This window comes from Corvus moneduloides, chromosome 9 (assembly GCF_009650955.1).
Source record: "Corvus moneduloides isolate bCorMon1 chromosome 9, bCorMon1.pri, whole genome shotgun sequence".
NCBI lineage: Eukaryota > Metazoa > Chordata > Aves > Passeriformes > Corvidae > Corvus > Corvus moneduloides.
The window spans coordinates 24,145,185-24,156,350 of record NC_045484.1 but is presented as its reverse complement, the minus strand read 5'-3'; the positions used below and the strand labels follow the sequence as shown (position 1 = coordinate 24,156,350).

The window sequence follows — 11,166 nt, the reverse complement described above, 5'->3', positions numbered from 1 at the left end:
CTGCAGCATCTGTGCAGCTTTTGTGAAGGGCAAGCCTTGCTGCCTGCTGCAGCTCTTTGGCTGTTTCTACCTCTTCTGGTATTGAAGAAATTCTGGAGATAGTCCTGAAGACTCAGTAAAATGAGGGCTGGGTTTGCTCTGTTTAATAGTGTCACCATTAAACAAGGTGTGGGAGGTGAGAGGCAGCACCCAGCACCGAGTCTGGTTCATTAATTGGATGTTTTCAAGTCACAGATGTGTTTTGCTGGGTTGTTAGTGACACTTGCTGAAAAGAAAAGGGCAAGGAAGTGGGTGGGGGTCCCAGAGGGTGGGAAGGGATGTCAGAGCTGGGGCATTGCTGGACTCCCCCTGTGGGGAGGGGACTTGGGGGACACCACGCTCCCTAAGCACCACAGATTCACTGGGGAAGAGTTTTACCCATCTGGGTGTCATTTTTCCCTCCTGGGCCGATGCAAATATTTTGTGCCTGAGCTCCCTTCCACGCCCTGCCTAAGGGGACTGTCAGGTTCAAGTCACCATGCCCCAAATTCCCCAAAAGCTTCCACGGAAGAAGGCAGAGAGGCACCTCCCGCCCCTTCCCAGCAGAATTTGAATAACCAGGTGAGAGCCTCCCTCGTTAAGGTGTTTGATAATTGACCAGGCGCTCATTCCTGCAGGAGGGCGCCGTGCCCAAGTGCAGCGTGCGGCTCTTCCTCCGCGCTCCGGGAGTCCCAGCCCTGCTGCCACCATGCCTGCCCGCTGCCTGCTCCTCCTGGGACTGCTCCTCCAGCTGGAACCTGCCTTCTGCCAGGAAGGTAAGTGCTGGCAGCTGCCTGACATCCCAGGGAGATCGAGGCAGGAAGGTGCGCCGAGGTGGGAGCTGCTGGTGGGGGACAAGGGACAACTGTGGAAAAGCCTCTTGGGAAAGGAAAATACATCCCAGCTCCTGCCTAAGCTTTAGCTCTGGCTTCACATCGGGATGAGTGGGTGTCCTGTGGGTTGAGAGGTTTTGCCAGAGCCAGGACATAGAAACTTTCTACCTGTTTTGCTGAAGGCTGAAACTGCCACCTGAGGTTTATCTGAGCTGCTTGCACAGAGATAAACTGCTCTGATTTACCCCTGGCAGGACTGTGCACTCAGATGAGTAATCTGTTTTCTTAAGGCTTTTTTTTTTCTTTCTTTTTTGTCATTCTTATCCTTGAGCAAGTGTTGTTCTGGGTTGCTCTCTGAGCTCTCAGATCCTCCTGTTAATCTATAATTTTGACCATTGCTGAGGAGAGGAAGCAAATATTTTCCTCAGCAAATTGCCCTCCTCTTCCCAAAGACTTAACAGAGAAACTTCCTATGGCTAGGGTATTATTTTTAGGAAATTCACTGAAGGGCTTCTCTAATGCTAGAAATAACGAGGAGTAATTAAAACTCATCTGGTGCTGCCAAAGTCCCGGAAAATTCCCTCCCCCTTTCTCCTCCTGATGCCCCAGCCCTGACCGCTCTTCCTGTGTTTGTTTACCAACTTTCTGAGGATTTAACAGTCTGGGGTGTCCATTGTCAGCAAGGTTAAAAGTTTTGCTGTTGCTTGGAAAGAGTAAAAAAAAAAAAAGAAATCCTTTAATGAAGATTCAAAGCCTGGCACAACTTCCTTAGAGAGTGGAAAAGACAGGCCAGTCAAAGCTGTCCAAACACTCAGGGAAGAGGTGTTAAAAAGCAGGTCCGTGTCTTCAAATCAGCTGTTGAGTATGGCAATGGAATTGCAACAAGTGCACAGGCTTATTTTGGCACCGGCGCTTCCCTCGGTCTGGTTGGTAGCTGCAGATGTGTGGAGACACATCTGCCAGGGCTGCAGATTCCACATGGCAAGGAGATCTTGTTTGTGAGAGAAAGCCCCATCATTACCATGGGGCGAAACAGAGAGGAGGTGGCAGAGCCTGAGGCGCAGGCTGACCCAGGAGGGGCATCCCCAGTGAAGCATTTTTCCAGGAGCACAGTCCTGTTTCCACAGGTGAGGCTCATCCTGTCAGCCATCCCTCCTGGCAGGGCAGCAAGGTGTGCTCGGTGGGACTCCAGCCAGGCAGTGCCCCTGAGGGCTGGGACCCAAATATTTACTCCCTGGATAGATCCTATCGAGCTCTTGCTTCTGCCTGATCCCCACTCCTCCTTTCTTTGCCCATGCAAGTTTCCCAGTGGGTGTTTCAGCCCAATGCAGAGGCATTTGCCATTCCCCTAGCGCTCTTATCTGCCCTTGCAGCCAGGCTCTACATGATCTCTCAAAACCAGAACCTCTTGATTTTGGTTTGGTGTTTTCCCTTTTGGCTTTGGATGCTCTGGAATCTGGTGGAAACAGCCACAAGAGTGAGAATTCACTTGCAAAAACATCCAGTGCCTCCTGAGCATGGTTGCTCCAAGGAGGTTTCCTACCACTTTTCTTCCCCCCCCCTTTCCTGGAAGATCACAAGATGCGAATCTGGCAGTTTAAGTCTTTGCTGACTTCATTCCCCACTCGGCCTTGAACTCCCTTAACCCCAGCAGAAACCTCAAGAAGGTCTGGACTTGACCACCCCCCTCTAGGCTTAGGCTGGAAACCCCGGGTCCGGCAGGAAAAAGAAACTACAACTAATAAATAAATAAATGTGGCCAGCAGCCAAGGGAGGATGCAAAGTGAGCCAAAATTCAGCCAGGAGGCAATAGGTGTGTTTGGGGCTGCACTCACAGGGGGGGTGGGCAGCAGGGCACGAGCATCCTTGCCCACCAGTAGGGCAGGAGGAGACCAACACCTGCTCTTGCCCACTGTCACCACCCCGGGGTCCATCGCTGCCTGCTACCACGGCCAGCAGCCTGCTGATACGGTGGTATTTCAGTCGAGACACATTGATACAAGAGGGAATTTCTGTCTGAATTCCTCCTGCTTGAGTTTCTGCCCCGGGACCTCGCAGTAAACACGGCAAATGCCTCTGTGGGGGAGAGGGGGCTGAGAGATGCCCCCTCACAGCCCCTTGCCCGGGAATACTACTGCTTTCTAGACTGGCGCTGCTGGTGAGTCAGCTGGCCAAGCTGATTTCCCTTCCAAGAGGAAAAAAGAGCTTGTTTTGGGGGTTGAGCTTTTGTTGTTGTTGTTTTATTATTTTTTGAATAAAAGTCTCTTACAGTAAAGACTCAAGGAACTGGGAGTGTTACCACAGGACAAGTCTCCCTCCCCAAAATCAAAGGGAGGAGGGGAGAGCTGTCAGCAGCAGAGCCAGTGTGAAGCTGGCAGCAGGTTCGGAGTTTGCATGTGTGGAGCGCGCAGCCTACTCTTACTACTGCTAGTAAAGATAATTTCTGTTTACAGCAGAGGTTTGTCTCCTGTGAGACAGAGGAAGTGTTGAGTGTAAAGTTGCTGAGGGAGATTGCTCGTCCTGGGGCAGCTCAGCCCAGCAGGTGTCCCTGGCTGGGTCTGGGTCTGAGTGTCCTGAGGCTGATGCTGGGCTGGCAGGAGTCACCCTCCACCTGCCACACCTGCCCATGCAGAGGGACCACGTTGTGTGCAAGGGCTGGTGTTTTCATCAGCAGATGAGGAAAAGCTGGGTCTGAGTAAACAGTAATTAAATCTCAAAGGGCTGTGGCTGTATGGACAAGGTGTCCTTTGGTGCTCATGTGGCAGCACGTAAGGATGCATTTGACTATGTCTGAATGGTTCATCGTCCAAAATCCAGTGGGAGGCAAGGAGCAGCCATCCCAGCAAGGGCTGGGACAAAGTTTCCTCTTGTCATCGCCTTGCCCTTGCATTCTTTCCACATCCAGGAATGTGTCTCACAGCCTTCCCACCCATGGCCAGATTCCTGCTTAGGTCTGGATAGGGAAAAATGAACTTGTGAGTCCATTCCATCCCTGGGGGAAATGGGGATATCCCAGTCAGCTCCCAGTGCCCCATCACCATCCCAGTGCTGCTTGGGCACCCTGCCAGCCCTGCCTGGCCTTTGTGCTGAGGTTATCTCTCTGACTGCACCAAGGTTATTCCTCTGAATGCATCAGCCTTCAGCTTCTTTCATAAATCATTAGCTGCACTGGAAACTTGTTGAATGGTGCGTTTTACCAAAATCCACAATAACAACTTTTTGCTGTCAGAGCGGCAACCAAATTTGACACTCTCCCTGTTGTGGAGTCCTTATTTTACCAGTCAGTATTTGGAAAACATCCTGGGAATGCTGTCTGTGGCATCTGGGGATGGAGAATAAGCAGTTTGCTGAAACCCCTCTGCCTTCTTTCCTTTGGCAAACATCTCCTTCCCTCCCTACCTCCATGTCCCCCAGCCCTTTTTTTTTCCCCCCATCACAGAGTCACCAACCCCTCAAGGTGCATGTAGGTGTATTTGTATGTATATGTCAGGGTACATGGGGCCACAAAGCTGCAAGGCACAACATTCCACATGCAAACACCAGCAGCACCACTGTTACTTGCACTTGATTTCATTGCTGTGAAAACCTGCCTGAACTGACAGCAACACATTCTGCTCAGCTCTGCAGGACCAAGCTCTCATCTGGACCTTACTGGAGGTGGACGGGAGAAACTTGGCAGACAAACCTGAGGATGAATTTCTAATGTGTGTTCTTCTTTCCCTGCAGCCCGGGGCAGCCTCCAGCCGTGGTCACAGGGTGTCATCGCAGTGGCTGTATTTCTAGTCCTGGTGGCCATTGCTTTTGTGGTCAACAGGTTCTGGTGTAAGGATAAAGTGTAAGTGTGGGAGGTCGCTTTGGGTTGGGCTTAACTGCCTTGGCACATGTCACTTCCAGCAGCCTCTGTGCTCGTGCCAGGGCTGGGAACACTGTGCTTGCTGTGCCGGGAGGTGGGCAGGGAGAGCAAAGACTCCCTGTCCTCATCTCCCTGTCCTCTTCTCCCTGTCCTGGTCTCTGATCCCTGTTACTGATTGCCAGGTGTGAGCTTACACTGTGCAAATGCTGCCATGAGAAAGCACTGTGCTGGGAATGGGAAAGCCACAGCATTGTGGCTGGATTACATGGGCACTTGTTCAGGGGGCTGGCCCAGCCTGGTTTTCTATGGCTTTGGGGGTGCAGTTCCCATGAGCCATATATCCATGGGATAATAAGCCCAAACCAGCTTTGCTTGCAAAGCAAATGGAGCCAAGTCATGAGAACACACTGAGAGGATCTGGGAGAAGAGGGAGGTAGCCAAGCCATGGCAGTGCTCTCCACCTGGAGCCCACGGCACAGGCAGATGTGGTGTCTTTATTCATCCAAAAAAGGCTCTGTGAGATGGGTCTCCTCTTGCCTGATGCCAGCCAAGCAGAGTCACAGGCTGCTGCTCCTGCTCAGCCAAGCAAGGCCAACTGGCTAAGTTGCAGTAACCTGATAATGAATCTGAGCCCTAAGGCAGCAGGGGACAAAGACCAAAAGCACCCCATACCTGTTTGCCGGTTCCTCTGCACTTGTGTGGTCACTCTGGGCTTTGCACCCTAAGGTGCTGGAGTCTTCTTGTATCTGTACATTCCTGCAGCCTCTCCAGGCAGAGGAATTGAGGAGTTCAGGTATACTCTGATGCTCAGCAGGTCAGCTTTAGCCCCAAATGTGTTTAAAACAGGTCCCTTTGGGATGCATTCCAGGCCAATGCATAATACAATGTGCATATATATATATATTTATATGGTCTCATTTGCTACTGTAGTCTTTGTTTCCCAAAGAGGAACCTTTGTCTTCAAGCTGAAGGAACCCCCAGCCCACGGAGTGGAAGGCAGGGATGGTGTTTCCCACTGCTGCTCGTGCCTGGTTGCCTTTTCCCAGCCTGGAGGCAGAGGATGCTGAGGAGGGCTTGAGGAGGGATGGTGCCTTGTTTTAATTAATCTGGCCTTCCTTCAGAAGAGTGGGAGTGAGGCTCGGCAGCCTGGAGCCCTGCCAGCTCTGCACTGTCACTGTGACAGCAGCTATCAGCTCGAGCCTGTTTATGCCAGGCTGTTCCTTGCAGAAGCCTCTGAAATTGCCCTTGGGCAAGTGCTGGAGGAGGCAGGGACATGCATGCAGGGTGGACCTGCACCCACCCTCTGCAGCTCAATGGCCCTGGTGCTGCTCAGGCCACAGGCTTGCTCCAGAGCTGAGCTTTTGGAGCCTGGCTGATGTTGAACACCCCATCCCTGCCCAGTGGTTCCTTCTGCAAGCAATCCAGACTCGCTTTTGAGAGAGAGCAGCTCGGCTGTGCTCCCATGGACGTGCACAAGGACAGCCCTCCTGCGCCAGGGCTGCAGCACCAGCAGAGCCTTGACTGCTCTCTCTGTGTCCATCGGGATCCGCAGGGGACTATTTTGCAACAGATTACATAGAAGTAGACTGGAAAAACCAGTTAGTGGGAGAAAACAATCCCGCGTGTTGACAATGAGTCCTGCTGACTGCCAGCACGGTGCTGGGAGTCACAGCTATGGAGACAGGGGCTGGCACTTGGCACAGCCTCTGCAAACCTGCAGTGAGGGTGTTTCTCCTTGTGCTTGTCCTGCCGGGAAGGGGGCTGAGCAGGGTGTCTGAGGACAGAATCACATTCAGGTCCCTTATTGTGTCTCTAGTGTCATCACCACTAAGAGGCCGCTCCCCTGCAGGCTCCTTTGTTGCTCTATCTCAGCTCCTCTCTTCTCTCCCTCCAGGGAAAATGTCGAGAATGTGGTGAGTGTGGAGGACAAGCCAGATGCTGTCACATCCAATGGCTATGAAGGGAGATATGTATCAGCTGCAGCTGACTTCAGGTGAAGGACCTGCTCAGACCTCTTCCCCATGGCTCCCAGGCTCTGTTCCGGCCCTCTTGGGGACAGCTCAGACACGCAGAGCTCTTGCCCACTCAGGGTCTTACACGTCCCATGCACCTGCTTTTGAGGCTTTTAACCTTTCCAGGAGCTAAGCAGAAGGCAGTGAGGGAGTATCCCCTTCTCCCTCATCTCTCCCCATCCCTGCAGCTGAGCCCCACAATCCATCCACCACCTCACAACCTGCTATGCCACATTTTTCTTATGCTATATCACACCTTTCTCAACAGAGGAAATCACCAAAAGTGACCTTGGGTCACCACGTAGATGGTGACAGTCAAAACAGCCCTCACTAAAAATTAGAGTAATTCCCACCCCACACTTGGCTTCCCTCCTGTCAGGGTGACCCCTGTGGTCCCCACCTCACCCCTCACTCAGTGCACAGCTGGCACCAGCAAGGTCAGGACCTCAGTGGTGGCTTTGGGCACGCTGGTCTTGCTGGGACTGAGCTCAGCACTGCACTTGTCCCTCTTGATGCAGGTCCAAAGAGAACCAGCATGCCTACGAGAACACGGTGGAGCCCGAGGAGAAGGTGATCACCACGGCCATGTAGCAGCACCCACCAGCCGCCCTCCTCTTCCTCTCGATTCGCTTCCCGCTATTGCGATGGGCAGTTTCACAGAGACCCTCTGCACTGGCACCTCCCGTGAGTGATGGGGCCCCGACCTCTCCACAGCACCACCACCTCCTCATCTTTTCTTTTCCCACCCATGGGACATGCTCTTCTGCCCCGGGGCTGGTGTCCACACGGGCATCGACCCCCAGGAGAGGTCTGGAAGTGCCGCCGTTCCTGCCTGGTGGTCACCCCACCTGGTTGGTGAGGTTGATGTCCCAAGTCCCAGGAGGGTGTTGACCTGTTCAAGACACAGAGGGGATCCCACTGGGTACCAGGGACCTCCCCACGCCCCCAGCTGCCCTCCAGGGAGCTGCTGATGGAAAACCTGCTCTTTTCTCCCCAGTTCACCCTCCTTTTTATGACCTACACCGTGCATTTTAATGTCAGAACAAACCTCCCCCTCTGTACATACCTTCCCGGTGAGCAATAAAGAGGATTGTTGCCTATGACAGCAAAGAGGGTCGTTCTGCTAATCAGCCAAAGGACTTTCTGGCATCTCACAGCTCTCCCAGCCTTCAGGCAGTTGGGAGAATGAAGGATATCAGGGAATGCTCAGCATTTGGACCGCCCCAGAGCCTCAAAGGGATGTATAGGGAGGTGAGAACATCATTCCCCTCCATGTGCCAGGTGGGATTACTGAGCCACAGAAACAATCCAGCACTTCCCAGCGCTGCTTAATGGGTGAAAGGCAGCACTCCCTGAATCCCACTGACCACAACGTGCAGCCCTACAGCCAACTGAGGGCCATTTCCAGGGCTGGAGGCTGGGAATGGCAGTCACTTCTCAATGCTGCCCGGAAGTGGCCGGGGGCTGCTCCGGGCAGTGCTGGCTGTCCTGGGACAGCTGGCCCTAGTGCAACCTGCTCCTGCCAGGCTGTTCATTAACCAAGGTCTGTCTTTTGCTGTGGTGGGGACAGCGCCAGGGTCACCACGGGATCAATGAGCGTTTCTAAGCTGTGGCATCTGCAGATTGAAGTGAGAGACCTCTGATGCCCTGACCATTCCTGGAACATGAGTTACTTCTGTGGCACGCAGGGTCCTCTTCCTGACCAGTGAGGAAAGGATTAAGGGACTCTGCAGTCAAGGGCAGCCCACCTGGAGCAGCGCTGGGATGGGAGGTTTATAAGAGGGGCATTTTTGGCAGGTTTTCCCTGGTTTTAAGGGGAGCAGCGTGTTTTTAGGGTTCTGCTGTGCACTTCCCACAGGTGAAGCTGCTGATGTCCCTAGCAGGTGGTGACCCAAAAAGTCAGGCAGAAGCCTTCCAGTAATAGACCCACCTCAAAAGGCATTTTCCCTAGAGCCTGAGGTAGGATAGTATTTCAAAAATGCCCTCAAAGACTTGGCATTGAGAAATCACAGCTGCCGTTGAGAAATTGCACGGGAGTAGAAGAAAACAGGCAGAAGGGTTAGAGGGGTCAAGCCCTCGGCTGTGGAGGCAGGATGGCTGCATCCCCAGCATCACAGCAGAGCTGTTTCCATCTACCACCCTCCCCTGGGCAGCTGGAGGCTGAGCCAGCCCCAGGCTGAGTCCTGGACCACTGCACCCTGATGGAGGCTGCCCCCCGACTTCCCTCTGGCAGGTGCCAAACGTCACATGGGTTTGGAAAAACAAGCTCCCCAAGGTTCAGCAGTGCTGCTGCACTCAGCAAGGTTTAAGTGTTAGTCATTGCCTGTTCCTGCTGTGTCAGCACCTGGGCTGGGGGTGTGGCAAGAAGAAGGGAACCCATTAATTTTTTACCTCTCAGTTGCAAAAGAAGTTAGCAAAGACACCCTTATAATGAGTAACAACAGGAGTTTATTCCCTGCCCTGTGCGCAGGGTGAATGTGTGACAGATGTCCGAGCTGTTCACCCTGCAATGCCTTCATTTGGGTTTGGAGTGGAGCTGTGCTGAGGGCTCAGTGGGTCTCAGTGTCCCTTTCCCCACGGAGCCCTGCCATGGCTGTGAGTCTGAGCAAGGACAAGGATGAGGCTTTACTGCTGGGCTTGCCCAGGAGCTTCCGTGCTTGGTCTTATCACCACCAGTGCCCCTTTGGAGTTCACTTCCCTGGGGAAAACACCTTACGCAGGCGCCAGTGCTATGTCCCAGCAGGATCTCACCTCTGCACTGTCCAGGGTGCTGTCCTGCCTCAGTTTCCCCTGCCTGTGAAGCACAAGCCGAGGCTGACTGAGGCTGCCTTCCCACGAGCTGCGCAGCTGCTCGCAGACTCTTCTCGGTGTGATCCTAAAAAGAACAAAAGGGAGCGAGTATAAATGAAATTTATTGTTGGAAAATCTTAATTAGATTTTAAGCCCCAAAGGGAGAAAAGTGAGGTATTATCTGACACAGCTAATGAGTGTTAAGGGTCCATTGTTATATTTCTTGTTTACCTTTCTGTACTGGCTGATACGGCCCAGATCCTCGCCTGTACTGCCATAATTAGGATATCTCATCTCTTGCTGATAGGGTCGGGATGCTCTTTAAAGCACAATGCTTTAATGTCTCATCCCTCCCTGGCAGGATGAGCGTGATTGGGAAGACAACTTCTGGCGTGCCACTGCTCGTGCCTTCCACACTGCCCCTGTGAGCTGGGGAATGTCCTCCAGAGTCAGGGCTCTACCTGAGAGCCTCCAGGTGAGGGGCACCTCCCACAGCCTTGTTGACCTCTCTGAAGGCCCCTAAGCCACCTTGCCTGGGGGCCAAATCGTCCCCAACGCCTCTCTCCACACAGCACAGGGGGACGAAGCTGTCCTTCACAAGCCTCCCCATGCCCACCAGTGAAGGGGAAGGACACCATGGGGGCTCCATCCTACCTCCCCACTCCATAATGCCATTATCTCTGAAGCTTTGGGCTTCAGGAAGATGTCCAGGGTTGGGCTCTGCTGCAGAAAGGATAGTTTTCTTTTGAGCAGAAGATATTCAGGGTGGGGTTTTTTGCATTTCCACCTTGTTACAAGGTGTATCACAGCTTTTCTTTGTGACCTAGGAGGGTGCAACCCATCTTTGGACCCCCATATAATGGGGTATCTTGTTGAAAGCCACCTTTACTCTGATGTTCCCCCGATCTCTCCTGAGGCTCTTTAGCTATGAGGGTTTGGGGTGTTTCTGTTACCAGCTGTAACTACAACCCTGGAGCAGTTTGGGCAGGTGGACACTTACCATATAAATTATCCAAGGTAGTTTAATTAAAAACTTGCTGTATTCAGGTAAACTGCTGCTGGAAGCAGCACCAGCTCTATCCCTGCACCTGAGCAGTGTAGCCTGGGGTTTGTATCCTGGCACTGGGCACCTTGACACCCAAGAGGTGTGATTTGGACCTCCAGAGGAAAAAAGGGAGCCTGTCCCACCATTGTGGCCCTTTGGGTGGGGAAGAAGCCCAGCCCCCCAGGTAGAAGCCAGGAGCACCGCTTGGAGGGGTGGCTGTGTGTGGGCAAGGGGGCTGCAAAGTTTTTGGTCTCGATTCAAGCCACTGAAAGCCAGGAGTAAAATACCATCCATTGTTGGTTTATACACCCGTAGTAGCCAAACAAACATCCCCGGAGCCTGTCCTTATCACTTTATTACACCTGCTAGAGTGAATAGATTAAAGAGGATGGGGGAGGAGGGAGAAAGCTGAAGAATCCAGCAGAAAAACTGGGTTTTGGGATTGTTAATTATTCTCTGGGGTCTCTAATCTTTAACTGGCAAACAGCATCACTAACTGTCTTAAAGCCCCTCCTGGAACATCCTGATAATAAGCCATCTGCATGAAGGCACCCCGTTATCTGCCCTCCTCCAGCCGCCTGTGACATGGCTGGAGTGGGAGATAATGAATGTGTG

The 11,166-nt window shown here is 52.8% G+C and overlaps 1 protein-coding gene across 1 annotated transcript; it reads left to right on the top strand.

The window, feature by feature from the left end:
- Positions 1–461: 461 nt before the first annotated feature.
- On the top strand, positions 462–7,826 carry PDZK1IP1 (PDZK1 interacting protein 1). The gene is made up of 4 exons (XM_032118624.1): positions 462–794; positions 4,578–4,686; positions 6,599–6,697; positions 7,235–7,826. Exons 1-4 carry the CDS (start codon positions 728–730, stop codon positions 7,305–7,307), a joined length of 348 nt encoding a protein of 115 aa, XP_031974515.1. The 5' UTR covers positions 462–727; the 3' UTR covers positions 7,308–7,826.
- Positions 7,827–11,166: the final 3,340 nt, after the last annotated feature.

Excerpts from the sequence above, each read along its gene's own strand:
- PDZK1IP1 (XM_032118624.1), top strand. The coding sequence starts at position 728 with ATGCCTGCCCGCTGCCTGCTCCTCCTGGGACTGCTCCTCCAGCTGGAA. Across the intron at positions 795-4,577 it reads ACCTGCCTTCTGCCAGGAAG|CCCGGGGCAGCCTCCAGCCG; the intron begins GTAAGTGCTGGC and ends CTTTCCCTGCAG. Across the intron at positions 4,687-6,598 it reads TTCTGGTGTAAGGATAAAGT|GGAAAATGTCGAGAATGTGG; the intron begins GTAAGTGTGGGA and ends CTCTCCCTCCAG.